Here is an 18,418-nt window from a genome sequence, read left to right as displayed (position 1 = left end):
TGGCACGAGGAAGGTATACTTGCATGTCTGAGAATCAGATACGAATGCTTTCATGCTTATCTACTAAGAGGCGATGAACCCCTTAGCGTCCTAGATGTAACACAATACTTCCATCAAGTACATCTTTGTGGATTGATGTACAGTAATGAAAATGGTCCTGTCTCCTGCTGAGCATCAATCACTAACACTCATGCTAATCTTAGGTGGCAGTCAGTTCAAACATCATGAAAGTGTTTTCCATCCTGAGGGTCATCAATATGTATCATGTTCTCTAAGAAAACCATTATAAAAATCCTTTGGTAAAACTCACCATTGTATCTTCCACCATAAGCATAGTGTACGATAGCCACAGTTAGCTGATGCACTGGAAAAATTCAAACAAACCACATTATGCCATAGCAAGAATTTTGGCCAGCAGCAGTCCAGTGTGGTGTAAGCTGATGGTCCTGATTAAATAGCAAGGCAGTGAATAAATTGAATCTATTGTTATACTTTGTAAATTATTATTTAAGAATAACAGTACTTATAAAAGTTTGTATTATACTTGTAGTTCTTGGTTTTATAAAATTCCAAATGCAGTAAGGTTGTTATTGAGAAGAATAGCTGAAGTTTTCCATTTCATTGCAGTATCTTGCCAAAATGCATTTGCTGATTCAGATCCATATGATTTTGTAATTAATCTTGCCACTGAGACAAAGTATGGTCAGACAGATCCTGTAAGTAATTGCTTGCATTTCAGTAATAAAATATTTTAATTAACAGTAAAATTTACTTATTAAAATTTGCTTATTAGTTTGCCAATAAGATTAAATTAATGTCTGCTATTTTGTAATTATTTTACATATATTTATTACAAAACGTCAGATTATATGCATATTAGTAATGGCAAATGATGCAAGAAAGTAAGCTTATACAGTATTATAAAAAAAAAATAATAATAATTAAAAAAAATAAATAAATAAACCTTCCCACATCACCTGTCCATCCACTTCACAACAAGAGATTGAAGTTTGTTCCAACAATCAACCATCCTTTTGTTTGAATTCCTACACCCTCATTGTGCATATTCTGAGCAAGAGAAAGATTTCATCAGCATTGAGCCTGCTTGAGCTTGTTCAATCCATTTAAAGCCTTAAAACACCTCAATTAGATCATCTTGAAGGTACTTAGTCTCTAGACTGCAATTTGCAGAACCGATACTTTCTCCTCACCAATCTTCTTGGTCTCTTTTGCACCTGTTCTAGCAGTTTTCTACAACCTTCCTAAAATGAGGCCTCCAGACCTGTGTGCAGTACTCAAGATGTGGCCTGACCATTGCCTTATGCAATGGGGTGATCACCTCCTTTTCCCTGCTAGCAAAATTCCTGCATACCATTAACAAATCCCCCACGAGCTGTCCTGCCTGCACTGCACAGAAAACTTCATGTCTTCCTGCACAGCTACTTCCAGGTATTTTCCATTTTCCACTACCCTGAGTGCAGTACCACACAGTTTGTTAATCTGGGATTACTGCTACCCATATGCAGTACCTTGTATTTGTTAATCTTAAACTTCAATTGCCATTTCTCAGCCCATCTTCCATTTTTTTTTAGATCTTGTTGTAGTAGTGTACCTCGATTACTGTCATTAATCATGTTGCCAACCTTTGTATCATCTGCAAAGCCTGCTAGCAAAATTCATTGTTATTTTCTGTATTAATAAATACAGAAAATAACAATGGGCCCAGCCCAAACCCTGGGGACTATACTAATAACATTAGTTTATGAAGAACAATATGTATTCCTAATCTCTCTCTCTCTCTCTCTCTCTCTCTCTCTCTCTCTCTCTCTCTCTCTCTCTCTCTCTCTCTCTCCCCCCCATTCAACCATCCTTTTATTGTATCATCTTAGCATTTAACTTATATACCTTTATCAATATGATTAATAAGTACCTAAAACAGTAATAGGCACAATTGAACACTTGGGGACTCCACTAATGATATTAGATCACAAAGAGCAGTGTCCATTGATAACCACTCTGTTTCTCTGATTATAAAATTCAAATATGATAATGCAAGGAAACTACATGCTTTTGCTGCATCACCAAAAAGTAAAATAAAATAGCGAAGGTAAAGAAAGCCAACATGAGAACCATGGCAAACTACAGGAAACTTACCGAACAAACTGGTTTTCTGCTACCGCAGTTTCTCCCTGCATTCTCGGTAAACAGACGGTGCATGTTATTCGTAGTGGCAGTAGAAGTCGAGAATGATATATTGATTAACACGTAGGTGTGAGTGGTGCGTGAACACAACAGATGATAAGATCATAGCGTTAAGTGATTGATTGACATTATATGCATATACAGGGTGTCTCAAAAATACACGGCATAACTTCTGGAATGAGTTCCTCATATGTAGACAATAAAAATATTTTATATCAACATAGTTCCGGAAATGCTTGGTTCCCGAGTTATTAACCGGAATGTCTTATCTTCGCAGGTGATTTCCTTCATCACAGGGTACTGACAGAATATGGTGGCTTTCCATTCCGAATATGTACTCAAATCAGGAGCAAAGGATATGCACTTTATATACGGTTTGGCGGACGGCAATGCTCTGGAGGCACAAAAGGTTCCCAGAACAAAGATGTCCAGACAGGAAAACGTTTGAAGGTATCCATCGCCGCCTTTGTGATGAACATGGGACCTTTACACCTCGTGCTGCCTACAGAGGACAACCAAGATCTACGACTCCTGAAGTAGAGGAGGAGATTTTGGATGTTGTTCATGCCACTCCTGGAATCAGCACACGCAGAATAGCAATGCAACTGGCTGTTCAACGTTCACCTATTTGGAGAGTGTTGCGAGAACACCAACTGTATCCTTACCATCACTAACGGGTACAGGCCTTGTCACCAGAAGATTACCCTGTGCAAGTAATGTTCTACAAGTGGTTCTTGCAGCAGTGTGGTACAACTCCTCACTTTTCTGCCTTAGAGATATTCACAGATGAAGCACAGTTCACACGAGACTGAATCCAAAACTTTCACAATCAGCATGTATGGGCTGAGGAAAACCCACATGCAATTCTTCCATCACATCACCAACAGCGGTTCAGCCTCAACATCTGGGCGGGTGTTTTTGATGATAAGTTATTTGGGCCCCATGTACTTCCAAACAAACTCACAGGGCAGGCGTACAGAAACTTTCTGTAAAACAACATGCCTGATTTCTTGGACGCCACACCACTGATCATTCGTCAAGAAGCACATTCCATGCACGATGACGCTCCCGCACATTTCAGCCACCTAGCCCCCAATTACCTGAATCGAAGGTTTCCTGGTCAGTGGATAGGTAGATGTGGACCAACTGCCTGGCCTCCACGCTCAGCTGATTTAAACCCACTAGATTTCTTCTTGTGGGGCCATTTAAAGTCATTGGTGTATTTGACTCCAGTAGCTGATGTGGAAACTCTCCACAATCGAATTGTGGCAGGTTGTGAGACAATACGAAACATGCCAGGAATTTGGCATTGTCTTCGCGAGTCCACAAGATGTCGATGTGAGGCCTGTATTCAGGCAGAAGGTGGACATTTTGAACAATTACTATAAGATGATGTGAACAGTCAAGTGTCATAGACCTTCAAAACTCAGAAACCAAGCATTTCCGGAACTATGTTGATATAAAATATTTTTATTGTCTACATGTGAGGAACTCATTCCTGAAGTTATGCCGTGTATTTTTGAGATACCCTGAATATAAAAAATCTTTCTTTCTTTTCCTATTATTTCCTAACCTAACATTTAAGGTCAGCTTATGAAATATAACGAAAAATAAAGACACCTTGGTAAAACTTCAGAACAGGGTGCGCAATCTAGCGTAACATAACTTAACTTTTTTCACCAGCCTGCTTGAATCTGTCCTGAATTAGTGGCATAAACTAGCCTAACCTTTTTTTTTTTTTCACTAGCCAAAAATGAAAGTCTATTAAAAAAAACCCCACACTAAAAACAACCCACACAATTAATAAATGCAGATAGTCTGGAGTGTGCACTCTGTTCTGAACTTTAGCCGAAATTGGTAAAGCTTTTCCTGTTTTCACAGCGTAACCTTAAAAACATACAAAGAAATCAGTGATATGGATTTTTTTAATAGCAAAAATAGTCACGAACTCCAATAATCTGCTTTTAATAAGGAGAAAAAACCAATTATTACATAGTCTGTCATGCCTATGCGTCAATCAGTATGTCGTATTTGACTTCTACTGCTGCTACTGATAACATGCACCATCTGTTTACTGAGAATGCAGGGAGAAACTGTGGTAACGGCAAACCAGTTTGTACGCTAAGTTTCCTGTTGTTTGCTGTGGTTCTCATGTTGGCTTTCTTTACCTTAGCTTAAAATACATATATACATTGCCAGAATTTCTTCAAATAATCTTTATTTACAAAAAAAACAATAATATGGGCCGAATCCTTTAGCCATTATAACTTCTAGTGTCACATTCTTCCAATATTTTCCACCATTTGCCCTTCACAGTGGTAACTAGCTCAGTTCTGTTTTTCGAGCAGTCTTTCCTTACATTCACCCGACGATCCAATTTATCCCAGAGGATTTTTTCTTCTCTAAGGGCTATGATTGAGGTAAGGGTTTTGGGCTGGCCAGTCCAACTCTTCGTCTGTGCTCATGTACTCAAGCTAGTCCCTTACCATGTGAGGAGAATAGCATGGAGCATTGTCTGAGACAATACAGTTCAGTCGGAAGCTTTCTCAGGCACCTGCCACACCCAGGTATGGCCATCAGACTGGTAGATATGTGCTGTGACTTGTCACTCCAAAGCACAGCTTTGCATTGGGCTATGGCCAAAAGGAATCTTGGATTCCTTTTACCTTGTCCTAGACTACTTAAAAGTAGTCTGGGACAAGATTCTGAAAATGAAGGGAAAATATCCACTATGCCCTTCTATGATCCTCGAGCACAATGGATGTCCAATTGCAGATTCAGCTACAATTACTCTAGGCGAAACATTTGCAAAAGTCTCATCAATAACATCATTCCCCCCCCCAGAGTTCTTGTCCCCAAAATAGAAAGAGAGAAACTTCCATTAAACTTCTCTTCAAACAGGCTTGAACCATACAACAAGCCCTTTATGCAGGAAGAGTTAAGTGCAGCCCTCTTCCTTACACAGGTCAGTGCACTGGCACCAGATGACATTCATTACGAAATGATAAATAATCTTTCACCACAAATCTAAGTATCACTCTAATTTTATTTAGAATCTTTTTTAACAAAGAATTTCCAGATTCCTGGCATAAGCCAATTGTCCTTGCTTCCAAAAGCCAGGAAAAGATCTTAGAAATCCAAGCAACTATCACTCTGACAAGCTGTTGTGCAAAGTCCTGGAATGAATGGACAGTGCTTGCCTTATATGGTATTTGGAATCAAATGGTTTGCATTCCAGGACACAGTACAGCTTCAGAAGAAACAGATCCACTTTAGATCATCTAATCCAACTTGAAACATACGTTTGTAATGCTTTTATTAAATCTGAGCACCCGGTAGTAGATTTCTTTGATATAAAGAAAGCATCAACCAGACTGATGATCTGGCATATTGCAAGGCCTTCATAACTTTGGTGTTAAGGGTAATCTCCTTGTTTTTATTAAGAACTCTCTTTCCAATTGCCAGTTTCAAGTTTTCTTGAGATACACACTCTCCTAAGTGTTTGCCACGAGAAGGGTGTCCCACAAGGTTCTAAGTATCATGCTTTTTTGCAATCAAAATAAATTTTATTACAGTAGAACTTCCTATATTTTATCAGTCGTGCAATATGAGGGTCGTTGAAAGAAAAACCATTGATTACCTTACATCTTGGTCCTTGGCAAATGGGTTCAAGTTTTCGCCACAAAAGACCATTTGTGTACACTCTTGTCGCAAACGTAATCTTCATCCTGGCCCAGAATTAAGGCTTGAACAAAAACAAAATCACAGTGGTAGCAGATGTCAAATTCTTAGGACTTATTTTTGACAAGAAGCTGACATTTCTACAGCACATTCATCAGCTAAGGACAAGGTGCACCAAGGGGCTTAATATTCTCTGGTCCCTTTCATCTACTTTGTGGGGTGCACATTTCTGTATTCCTACTTTGGCTCTACCCGGGTCTTGTCTATTCTAAACTTGATTCTGATTCTCAGGTTTATGCACTCATTCATATATGCTGAGGGCTGATGACCCTCTTATGTGTGAGTCCTGTGACACAGTTTTACCTGTGAGACATTTTAATTGAGTGCCCAGATTTTAATGATACGTGTTTTACTGCTTTTAACCATCTGACTGAGCCTTATATGCTCATTTTTATCTGACAACGACAAGATGTCAGCTGTTTTTACTTCTTTACAACTTATTAATTTATATACATATATAGTGACTTCTTATTTTACGTGTGTTTAAATTGCTTGAATTTAAAATAACGACAACTATTTAAAATAAAATAGTGGCAACCATATTTATGGAACACACCACAAGAGGGGGGGATATTGAACCTCAACAAAACAAATTTATATTGGAAAAAATGCCTGATCGCACTTATTTCCATTTGCTGAAAGACTGCGCATGGCTTTAAGGCGGTGCAGTCTTTCAGCAATGTCATGGAGGGTCATAAACTCAAACCTGTGTGCATTTTGGTCTAGTATGGAGGGTCATAAACTGAAACCCGTGTGCATTTACCACTATCAAAACCCTTGTGCCCTTGAAGGCTACGACTGGTTCATCTACTGGTTCTGAAACTCTAAAGGGTGGATGACTGCTGTTATTTTGAAAATTATCTTGGATCTCAGTTACAACCAGAATTGGAAGTGTTATTGCAAGATAGAAGGAATTCCGCTCAACATCTTACTTATTCTTGATAATGCCACAAGCAGTCCACCCAGTATTGTTGATGTCTGCTCAATATCAAGACTTACTTTTTTTTTTACCAGCAAATACACCTCAATACCCCAGCCTATGGACCAACACGTGATTAAATCTTTTAAGGCTTAGTATTTAAAGCACATTCTGGCTGATCTAATTGACAAGACCGACCACAAATTAGAAGTGTGCAGCAATATTGGCGAGTCTTCAATATAAAAGATGCTTTAAAGTTCATTGATGCTGCATTACATGATATTCCACATAGTTGTATTGAAAGTTTGTGGCATAAGTTATGCCCAGATCTTAGCAACTTCTTCAATGGCTCTGATACCGATGAAGATTATGCACAAACTAAAGACAAATGTGTGAAACTTACTAAAAAGATAGGGTTCACTGAAGTGGAGGCAACTGATGTGCATCATCAAAAATTTTCAAATGAAGATCTGTTTGCACTGGAGCATCCTTGCATTCAAGAGGAGGAGGCAGTAGCAAGCAAAAGCCCAGGGGTTAAAAAAGAATGGAGCCTGACAGAAAGCAATATCAAAAGCATTAAATCTTATAAATGAAGGCCTAAATCTGTTAGCTGATGAAGAACCCTAATCTTGAACGAAGCTCTAAAGTGGTTGCTACTATGAGTTGTTTGAGAAGAGGCAATGTGCAAGGTAACTAATTCTGGATTCCTTTTCAAGCGCTCAAGGGTACAGTCAAGCGAACTCTCCACCTCCGGGGTTAGTGCAACCCCCCCCACCTCTACCTATCTGGCCCCAAATCCGAGAGAATGGAATCTGACCATGACAATCCCTTTCGTCAACCTGCGTAAGGCCATCCTTCACCCCATATCTTCCCCCCCTCGATTGTTGTTTGTGTTGTTCTGTATATGTTGGTTATAACAAACATAGTTTTTCTTACTCTACAAAAAGAAAATAATAATAATAAAAAAAATGAATGAATCTCTTCGGTTGCTCATTATTTCTTTTAGAGTTCCCAGTCGTCCAACCAAAGAAAATGAATGGTATGTACTGGTATGAATAACTTAGCTAGATGCAAGAGTTACTCTCATAGGCCCATCATTGCATTTTTTGGTGATTATTTACATTTAAATTGCATGAGACATTCTGGAATGTAACTTCGCATTCTTAATAAAAACAAGGAATACTACCCTTAACACCAAAGTTATGAAGGCCTTGCAATATGCCAGATCACCAGGCTGGCCGATGACACGTAAATTAAAAAGTCACTCTATATAAGATAAGGCATACGTTTTTAGAATATATACCGCCTATGGCCATAGACGATTGGCCTAAAAAATCCACAAACAAACTAACCTTCTGTCAAGGATAAAGTAATGGGCTTTTGCTTTCATAAGGGTGACTACAGCGGTCTCAGATGTTTTTTAAATTCTATACAGTGGGACTATCTGATGTTACCAACAGCAAATTCTAAATGGGAAGCATTCAGGGAAGTAATTGTAGAAGGCTTTTCTATGATTACTAGGCTTTATGTATCAACTTTTTGGTCCTTGGTCCAATCAGTTGGTTCTTGAGGCTGTCACAGACATTCCCTCATATATGACAAGCTTGGCCTGCTATCTGGGAGTCTAAAATGCTGATGGAACTGATATTCAGGTGAGTCAAGTGGACCAAATTTCGCTGAATTCCAGTCATTCTGTGACAGCCAAATCCTCTGCTTATACCTTCATGATAGTGCGACTGTTAGTAAATCTGGGTATAAACCCCGTGTGCAAGTCTTGAAATATGCCACTGAGTATACCCAGCCAACGTAAGTAGGGGTCGTGGTGTGGCATCCACACTACATGTAATGCTGCCCCTCTGTGTTACCAGGCAATATTAGGTGGTAGATGACTCATCAACCGGTTTAATACTAACACTTTGCTTATGGGAGGCTTGAAGTGGTGGAACCCATGTTTCATCTCCAGAGCAAAAGCTCCGGTTACCCCATTTCTTCCATCATGTAGTATGACTTCTGAGGTTATGATGGATCAGCTAGTGTATATTCTGCTGCCGACCAGGCTAGCCGGGGTAATGTACATGCCTAGCAACCCAAAGGTCGCGGGTTCGAATCCCACCTCTGGCTTGGATCAAAGTACTGCAAAAACCTTGGGAGGTGCATTATGGCCACAGAAGCCGATGCGCCAACAACTACCAAAAAAAAAAAAAAAAAAAATCTACTTTGCCAGATAGTGACTGGAAGAAGTCAGAGTAGTGTGTATGCACAAAGCACTGTCGAGGCCATGTTATGTCAAGATGCTTGCACCTTCATGACAGTGTACTGTTAGCACCTGGGTATAACCTCATGTGAAAGTCCTGAAATATGCCACCTAGTATAATGTAGGTGACCACCCAGGAGCAAACACAACGTGAGTAGGGGTCGAGGTGTGGCATCCACACTACATGTGGAATGCTGCCACTCTGTGTTACCAGGCAATATTAAGTGGTAGATGACTCATCAACCGGTGTAATAACTCTTTGCTTATGGGAGGCTCGAAGGTGGTGGAACCCATGTTTCATCTCTGGAGCAAAACTCTGGCTACACCAATCTCTTCCATCTCCCATTGATGTCTTTTGAGGTTATGATGGATCAGCTTGTGTATAATCTTACTGCCTCTACTCTGCCAGATAATAACTGGAGGAAGTCAGAGTAGTGTGTATGTGCAAGGCATTGTCAAGGCCATGTTATATCATGAAGCTCGGTATATTCTTGCCTTATATAGACAATATCCAAAAATTTCATTACTTCATACAATATGTCCTCTCTACCTTTTCTTATTCAAAAAAGCATCATGAATAATCAGACTAGTGGAACAAACTTATCTTTAAAAACATCTAAACTTCCCAAACACTTCATTCATTTCACAAATATATGTGGTCTCAGTTCCAATCTCAATGACGTCCATTTCCACTTACAGTCTGCCAAGCCCCACATACGTTTTCTAGCAGAATTGCAATTATCAGTTGATTCAACCACTGCTCATCTCATTTGTCCTAATTAGTATTAGTATTGGCCACATGGTGCAAGGAAGCCTATGGCTTTATGCTGCACGAGCCAAACAAAAAAAATAATAATAATAAAATAAAATAACAAAAAATACATAAAATAATAATTTTATCCCTTAAAAAATAATAATAATAAGAATTAATAAGAGAAAAGGAAATGGACAACCTATGCATTTCCCTCCTCCCTTAGGTAGTTATCCAGCTGACCTTTGAATTTCCCCAGACTGTCAGCCTCTACCACCCGTGTAGGTAACTTATTCCAGTAATTTATAACTTGCTGGCTAAAATAAAACTTACTGCAATCCAGTCTAAACAACTCCCACCATAACTTGAAATTATGGCCCCTGGTTCTAGAATCATTTATAACCATGAAAATTTCATCCTTATTCATTTTGTTTATGCCTCTCAGAGCCTTAAACATCTCAATCAAGTCTCCTCTAAGGTGCCTAGTTTCCAAGCACTGCAACCCACATATTCAAAGTCTTTCCTCATATGGATGCCCTTTTGCTGATCTCACCAGGCGAGTTACCCGTCTTTGGACCCTTTCAAGAAGAACAATGACTTCCTTCAGGTGCGTTCTCCATACTTGAACACAGTATTCCAAGTGTGGTCTAACAATAGCCTTATATAATTGGATTATGACGTCCTTATCTCTACTAGCGATTGTTCGATAAATCATTGATAGGACACCATGGGACCTCCTTGCAACCAGTTTAAAATGCTCGGGGAACTTCATATCTGACCATATTGTAATGCCCAAGTCCCTTTCCTCCACTATCGGCTTTAGTTCAACTCTGTCAAGTGTATAAGTTATTTTGGGGTTACTGTTCCCTAGGTGCAATACCTTACACTTTGCTGCATTGAAGCATAGCTGCCATTTTTCTGACCATCTCTGAAATCTATCTAGGTCATTCTGAAGAAGCTCTGCTTGGCAGCAATCATTAACTACTCTACCAATCTTTACATCATCTGCAAATTTAGACATCACGCCCTCTATCCCTTCATCAATGTCATTTATGAAAATAAAAAACAACAATGGTCCTATAAAGGTATATGGATTTTGTATATGTTTAGTGTTGTGTACCGTTGTTCCTCTGGTCATTTAGCCACTGGTCCCTAATGGGACCCAACATTGCCCACAAACAACAGTGTTCCTAATACTGATCCTTGGGAAATCCCACTTCTTACATCAATCCAATCTGAGGAATAACCATTTATCACAACCCTCTGCCTCCTGCCCTGAAGCCACTCTGCTATCCAGTAAGGATTTTACCTGTGATTCCAAAACCTGTTCCAGCATATAAAGTAACTGCTCATATGGCACCGAGTAAAATGCTTTGCTGAAATCCAAATAAACAATGTAACAATTATTCCCTAAGTCCAGCTCTCGAGTGACCCTGTCAAAATAACTAACCATATTAGTTAAGCATGATTTTCCCTTTACAAAACCATGCTTGAGTATCCTTCAGAATTCCATTTCTATCTAAGTGATTCTGAATTCCACCCTTCACTCTTAGAACTGCCCTTATGTATTATAGATACATTGGCACTTTTCCAATCCAATGGAATCACTCCTGAATCCAGTGATGCTCTCATAATTAGCCTCAATGGTTCAATGCACTCACTTGCCGCCTTCCTTAAGATTATAGGGTAAATGCTATCAACCCCAGGAGCCTTACTGGCCTGTAGGCTTGAAAGTTTTTTCATTAAATAAATGTGTGAAATTTCAACATTATTAATTGAATTTTTTTCAACTTCACTTCCAGAATTTCTCATTGATATGAAGGGTTTTTCTTCTGTAAATATCGATGCAAAGTAAATGAGTTCATCTTATTATTCGTTCATCTTATTATAGCTCATTATTTGCTGTGCAATTCTTTTCCCTTCAAAAGTGCTACTTTTGCATGTACACTCTGATATATAACCAGAGATTAGTAATTTGGAATCTCCTCTTTTCAGGCTTCACTGGCTAAAGCTCTTTAATCCATTCTGTTAAATTCAGAATGGATTAAAGATATTTTAATCTCTTTACCTCTATTGTTCCTCTGTTGCCTCGATCATTCACCCAACTCCACTAATCACTTGGAACTTTCACTTTCCTTCTTTTGAACTTGACTTTCTCCAATCCAACTTTCCTAACAGTGAGGTAATTTTCTTTGGTGATTTCATTTTAACAACTCCAGCTGGCTTCCATTTTCGGGTTACACAGATGGAGAAATTCAATAACCACTAACTCCTAAACTATCTAGAAACCTTCGATGTGATTAATGATCACTAGTATGGATTCCATCAGTGTGTGTCACTCCACTGGTAATATACTGGCTTATGTTACCCATTTATGGACAAATTCAGTGAAAATGTTTGAAACTCAAATGGCTGCTCACTGCAGGTTATGGTAGATGGCTCTTTCACTTTTAATTTCTGAGACTGGTATCTCCAAGCTTCAGTCCTTTCTCCCACCCTTTTCTTCTTGTATCTTAATGATCATCTTCCATTGACCGGAAATCCTATCCATAATTTTGCTGATGATAGCAAATTGCATTCCACTTTCCAGTTTGTGAAACCTTACTTTTCACAAACAGCATTAACTTCTTGAATATCCATTATTAATTCTTTAAATGCTGAACTTCAGGTAATTATCCAGTGAGGTAGAGATAACTTAGTTGATTTTAATCCTTGTAAAACTCAGCCTTGTCTTATATCTAGACTAAAAGGATTCTTTTGCTCTTCTGCTTTACTGCTTATCTTCCGTGACACTCATATGACGTCATGATGACGTTGTAGAGCGAATATCATCTTTTAAGGGCACAAAAGGTGATATAGTTGTACACGTTGGCACTAATAATATTAAGAGTAGGAGACCGGCAGAATTACTTAACATGTACAGGTCACTGTTGAACAAAAGCAGAGAATTAGGGTTGAATTTGAAAGTGTCTGCAATTCTGCCCAGACACAATAGGAGGGAGTATATGATGAGAGCCTTGTCGATCAATTCGGCCCTGGAAAGATTGTGCAAGGCTCAAGGGGTAGAATTTTTTTCAGCCTGGACTGTACTTGTTAACAGGAGAGATTGCTTCTACAGGGATGGGATACACTTAAATAGAAAGGGTGCAAGAATATTTGCTGATGCTATCGAGGCAGTGTTAAGTGGGTCGGAAAACTGCTAGCTTGGGGGAAGACAAAGACCAATAGATTGACAGTAGCCACTGGCAGAGGTGAAAGAGATTCTTGCACTGCTTCTATTAGAATGAGCAGAAGCCTGAAAAACAAGATGCATGATATCTCAGAGACTGCTGGGAGCCATTGGGGTACAAGTAAACACATGGGTTGTGTTAGGGTAGCTAAGAATAGAAACAGGTGCAGGTATACTTGCGTGTACACCAATGCTAGGAGTTTAGTAAATAAATTTGATGAATTTGAGGTATTGCTCAAAACATCAAAGGCAGATATTGTTGGGATATCAGAGACGTGGTGTCACACAGATATAAGGGATGCAGAACTGGAATTTGGGGAGTACAACGTCTACAGAAAGGATAGACAGGATAGGAAGGGGGGAGGGGTTATGCTATTAGTTAAGAAACACATAAAAACCAAGGAAGTGAAACCAGTCGACATCACTGGACAGTGCAGTGTTGTGTCAGTTTGGTGTGACATAAGCATTGGGAGATCAAAATTGAGAGTAGGAGTGTGCTATAGGCCTAATGACTCTGATGAGTATAATAAGAAACTGTACAGGGAAATAGAGTGGGCCAGTAAATCAGAGAGTCTTATAATGGGAGATTTTAATTTCCCAGATATTGACTGGAATTTGGGCGCTGGTCACTCACACACTAGCAGGGCTTTTGTGGATTTATTGGATGATTGTTTTCTACATCAGCATGTTTGGGAGGCAACTAGAGGGAGTAATACTCTTGATTTGATTATCAGCAGTGATTCTTCATGCATTAAGAATCTGCAGATAAATGAACCACTAGATGGCAGTGATCACAGTGTGCTGAAGTGGGATTTACTCATAGAGGTAACTACCATTAGGGGTAAAGGGAAGGGTTATTGCTTCCGTAAAGGCAACTACGATGGACTGAGACAGTATTTAAATTCTATACAGTGGGACCAACTGATGATGTTACCAACAGCAAATTCAAAATGGGAAGCATTCAAAGAACTTATCTTTGAAGCTACTAGGCTTTACATACCAACTAAGAAATATTGTTCAAGGTTTAGGCCAAAATGGATGTCAGATGAACTAATGAGGCATATGGCAGAGAAGAAAAATGCATGGGATACATACAAATTAACACATGACACAGAAGCCTATGATAGACACAAGTTGATATGCAACCAAGTTACAAAGGAGGTTAGGCAGGCGAAGACAGATTACGAGAAATCCTTGGCAAGGGATGCAAAGAAAAACAGCAAAGAGTTCTTTACTTATGTAAACTCTAGAAGGAAGGGGATGAATCAGATTGGTCCACTTGATATTGATGGGTCAACTGTTGATGATCCTGCTCAGGTAGCTAACAAACTAAATGAATATTTTGCATCGACATTCACACATGAGGAGGTATTCAGCGAGGGGAATGCCAGAGGTGTATTCAACTCTAGCAGTAAGCTACAGAATCTTGAAATAACTGGGAGTAAAGTGGAGGAGAAACTGTTGAAGATAAACACAAGAAAGGCACCCGGGGTGGATGGGATCTATCCAGTTATATTAAAGGAGGCAGCAAAGGAAGTATATCAAACCCTTAGCCATAATTATGCGAGCTTCCTTGGACTCAGGGGAGGTACCCATAGACTGGAAATGTGCAAATGTGACCCCAATTCACAAAGGAGGATCAAAGGCTGACACAAGTAATTATAGACCTGTGAGTTTAACTTCTGTTCCAGGAAAATTAATGGAGGCACTGGTTAAAGAAGCACTGCAGGATCATTTAGACAAGACTTCAGTTATAGCTCGGACACAGCATGGTTTTGTTAAGGGAAAGTCTTGCCTGACCAATTTGATTGGATACTATGATGCAGTCACAAAAGAACTGGATGCAGGGAATAGCTTTGATATTATATACTTGGATCTTAGAAAGGCTTTTGATACTGTTGCACATGCAAGACTGCTACACAAATTGGAGCAGTGTGACATTGGAGGCAAATTGCTGCTATGGATAAAGGGGTGGTTGAGGGGGAGAAGACAGAGAGTGGTAATCAATGGACACTGCTCATCGTGGACTAATGTTATTAGTGGGGTCCCTCAGGGCTCAGTGTTGGGTCCATTATTGTTTTCTGTATTTATAAATGATATTGATGATGGTATATCAAGCTTAATGTCCAAGTTTGCAGACGATACAAAGGTTGGCAGGGTTGTCAAGGACACTACTGACACTATGCTGCTGCAACAGGATCTGGAAAGGTTGAGCAGATGGGCTGAGAGGTGGCAAATGAAGTTTAACATTGACAAATGTAAAGTACTACACATGGGAAACAGCAACCCCAGAGCAACGTATCAACTCTGTGGTATTACACTGACAGTGGTAGAGAATGAAAGGGACTTGGGGGTGGTTGTGCAGGCAGATATGAAGTTCTCTGAGCAGTGCAGACGGGCTGCAAGAGTAGCTCATGGAGTATTGTCAATGATATACAGGAATTTTTCCAGTAGGGATAAGGAGGTGATTATTCCCTTGTATAAGGCAATGGTCAGGCCACCCCTAGAGTACTGTATACAGGTCTGGAGGCCTCATTTCAAGAAGGATGTAGAGCTGCTGGAACGAGTACAGAGAAGGGCAGCAAGATTAGTGAATGGAACAAAGGGGTGCTCTTACGAAGCAAGGCTTAAGTTTTGCAAATTACAGCAAGGCACCAGCAAGGTGATCTGATAGAGGTGTATCAAGCCTTGAATGGTTTGAGCATGCTCAATGCTGATGGGATTCTTCCTCTAGCTCAGAAAAATCACCTGAGAGGGCATAAATTCAAATTGAGGAAAGACAGATGTAGGATAGACGTGCGGAAATTTGCCTTTAGCCAGCGGGTGGTTGGTTGGTGGAACAGACTTCCATCCCTTGTAGTGGAGGTTGATAGCCTAAATAAGTTTAAGGCTCAGCTGGACATGTATTTTGAACGAACAGAGGGGTGAAGTGGAAGTGGGGTTTTTTTTTTTTTTTTTTTTGGCTGATGCTGCATAAGCTTGCTTTCTTGCATCAAATGTCTCTACTAATGCTAATGCTAATATTTCCAAAAAAGTTTACAAATCTCTCTATTAGGGATTACTCTGACTTCTGATCTCTCTCTCTCTCTCTCTCTCTGCATAATCACATCACAAATATTGCTTCTTCTGAATCTAAAATACTTTTCTTCTAAATGGCTGTTCACTCTTTACAAATCTAAAATCTGACTTTCCATTGAATATTGTTCCCACATCTGGGGCAGTGACCCGAAAACCTCTCTCAGGCTTCTAGACCATTCAAAAAAGGACACTTAGGTTAATTAATGACCCATATCTAACGAAGTTGCTCCATTCTCTGTTTCAGCTGTTTGCCTTCTCTATAGATAATTCTATGGGCACCTTTTTTTTTTTAGTTTGCCTTTTATAATCCCCGCTTTCCCTTCCAAACCAGTCCAGACACATACTGCAGCCAGTCAGCATCCATTTACTGTCCAATTTCAAACTCACAGAACCATCCTTTCTTCTTCCTCATTTATTTCTTTAACATCTGTGTTCTGGAACAACCTTCCTTTATATGTATTTCCTGAAAATTGCATAATCTACAGAAATTTACGTCTAATACCAACAGGTATCTTCTTTCCTCTTTCTCAGTCTTCTGCTTATGTATGGTATTAAGTACTATATGTTCTAATACCTCTCATGCTTGGGGTTTTCTTTAAAAAAAACTGTTCCAGGCTTAAACCTAAATGGATGTCAGATGAACTGATGAGACTTGTGGCAGAAAATAAAAATGCATGGAATGCATATAAATTATCAGATGATACAGAAGGCTATAGTACATATAAATTAGTGTGTAATCAAGAAGTCAGGCAAAGAAAAGCAGCAAAGTTTATGGGTTATTAGCATTAGTTGAGGCATATGATGCGAGAAAGCAAGCTTGTAGAGCATCAGCCAAAAAAAAAAAAAAACCATTTCCATTTCACTCACCCGGTCACTACAAATGTTTTTCTAGTTCAGCCTTAAAAAGTTATTTAAAGTTATGACAGAAAAGCTGCCATAACACTTCATGGTGTTTTTTTAATGATATACAGGAATTTTACTAGCAGGCATAAATTGGTGATTATCCCATTGTACAGGGCAGAGTTTAGGCTGTGTTTTGAATATTGCATTAAGTTGGAGGCCTAATTTTAGGAAGGTTGTATATATAGTGGAACAGGTGTAGAGAAGGGAACCAAGATTCGTGAAGGGAACAAAAGGTGTTGTCTTCCCAAGAAAGGTTTCAGTTCTGCAAATTGCATACAGCTTCAGACTAGTCACATGTGAGTAGATCTGATTGAGGTGTTTAAGGCTTTGAATGGGTTGAGCATGTTCAGTGCTGATGGCATTCTTCCTGTTGCTCAGACTACAAGCAAGGATGCATACACATAAGGGGGAAATTGAAGAAGGAATACAAGGGGGGGGGGATTAAGGAAGGATAGATGTGTGGAAGTTTGCCTCCAGGTAGCTGACTGCTGGAACAAACCTTTCTGTTGTTGTTGTTGTTGTGGAAATGGGTAATTTGAATAAATCCAAGTAAGAATTAGAGAAATTATTGTAGGTTAAGCACAGGCGATGTGGCAAGTCTCCCCCCCCTCTTTTGGCTGATTCTTTATAAGCGTGCTTTTTTGCATCATATTCTGCTGCATTAAGTTTAATTTTATAAGATCTTTCTAAAACTTCGATTTTTTAACAGCATGAAAAGAAAGGTTGAAGGTACGAGAAAAGCAGGCATAGTACATTAAGTGGGTAGATTTTCAACTTGCACTTAATCTGTTTCTTCAAAAGCACTAATAAATTAGTATTATCTACTGAAATATTGATGAAAAAAAATGAAAAATTCTCTCTAAAAAGGGTGTGGTAAGGCATTCCACTTAGACCATTATAGTACTCTTGAGGCTGGTCCAGTCCTTTTGACATCATATAACAGGAGTTTACTGTGTGTGGGATTTTAAGAATTACACTTTACTATGTTAACTTAGGTGAGTGCAGTATTAATCTTAAATTGTAATTTAAAGGTAGGTATGAAAATTTTTCAGTATATATTTATTTTCAGGTGTATAAAGAAGGCATAGTCAAGTTGAGTCATAATTGTGCCAAAGAAGCAGCCAGACAAAGAGTTAAGAAATATGTGGAATTATCAACAGGTCATATATATTCTAGTGAAAAGGTAAACAAGATATTTTCTTTAGAAATTGGTTACAGCTGTACCTTCATATACAATTATATTTAAATTTTTTAATCTATTATATTTTATTTAATTTTAAAAATGTATTAAAATGTATACATAAAAATATGTAAACAGCCATTTGGCTTCTCTTTACTAGT

At 39.0% G+C, this 18,418-nt stretch overlaps 1 protein-coding gene across 2 annotated transcripts in view; it reads left to right on the top strand.

The window, feature by feature from the left end:
- The window catches only part of LOC150080271 (uncharacterized), a 338,192-nt gene that overhangs the window by 165,264 nt on the left and 154,510 nt on the right, over positions 1 to 18,418 (top strand). For both annotated transcript variants that reach the window (XM_090381061.1, XM_090381060.1), the window contains 2 exons: positions 628 to 716; positions 18,147 to 18,260. In XM_090381061.1, coding sequence (XP_090237187.1) covers positions 628 to 716; positions 18,147 to 18,260 — 203 coding nt within the window. The remainder of the gene's footprint in view (positions 1 to 627; positions 717 to 18,146; positions 18,261 to 18,418) is intronic.

Source organism: Mastigoproctus giganteus, chromosome 9, assembly GCF_048544385.1.
Source record: "Mastigoproctus giganteus isolate SK-2022 chromosome 9, ASM4854438v1, whole genome shotgun sequence".
In the NCBI taxonomy this organism is placed as follows: Eukaryota; Metazoa; Arthropoda; class Arachnida; order Uropygi; family Thelyphonidae; genus Mastigoproctus; species Mastigoproctus giganteus.
Note: the sequence above shows the minus strand (reverse complement) of the source record. Positions and strands in the feature narration are given on the sequence as shown.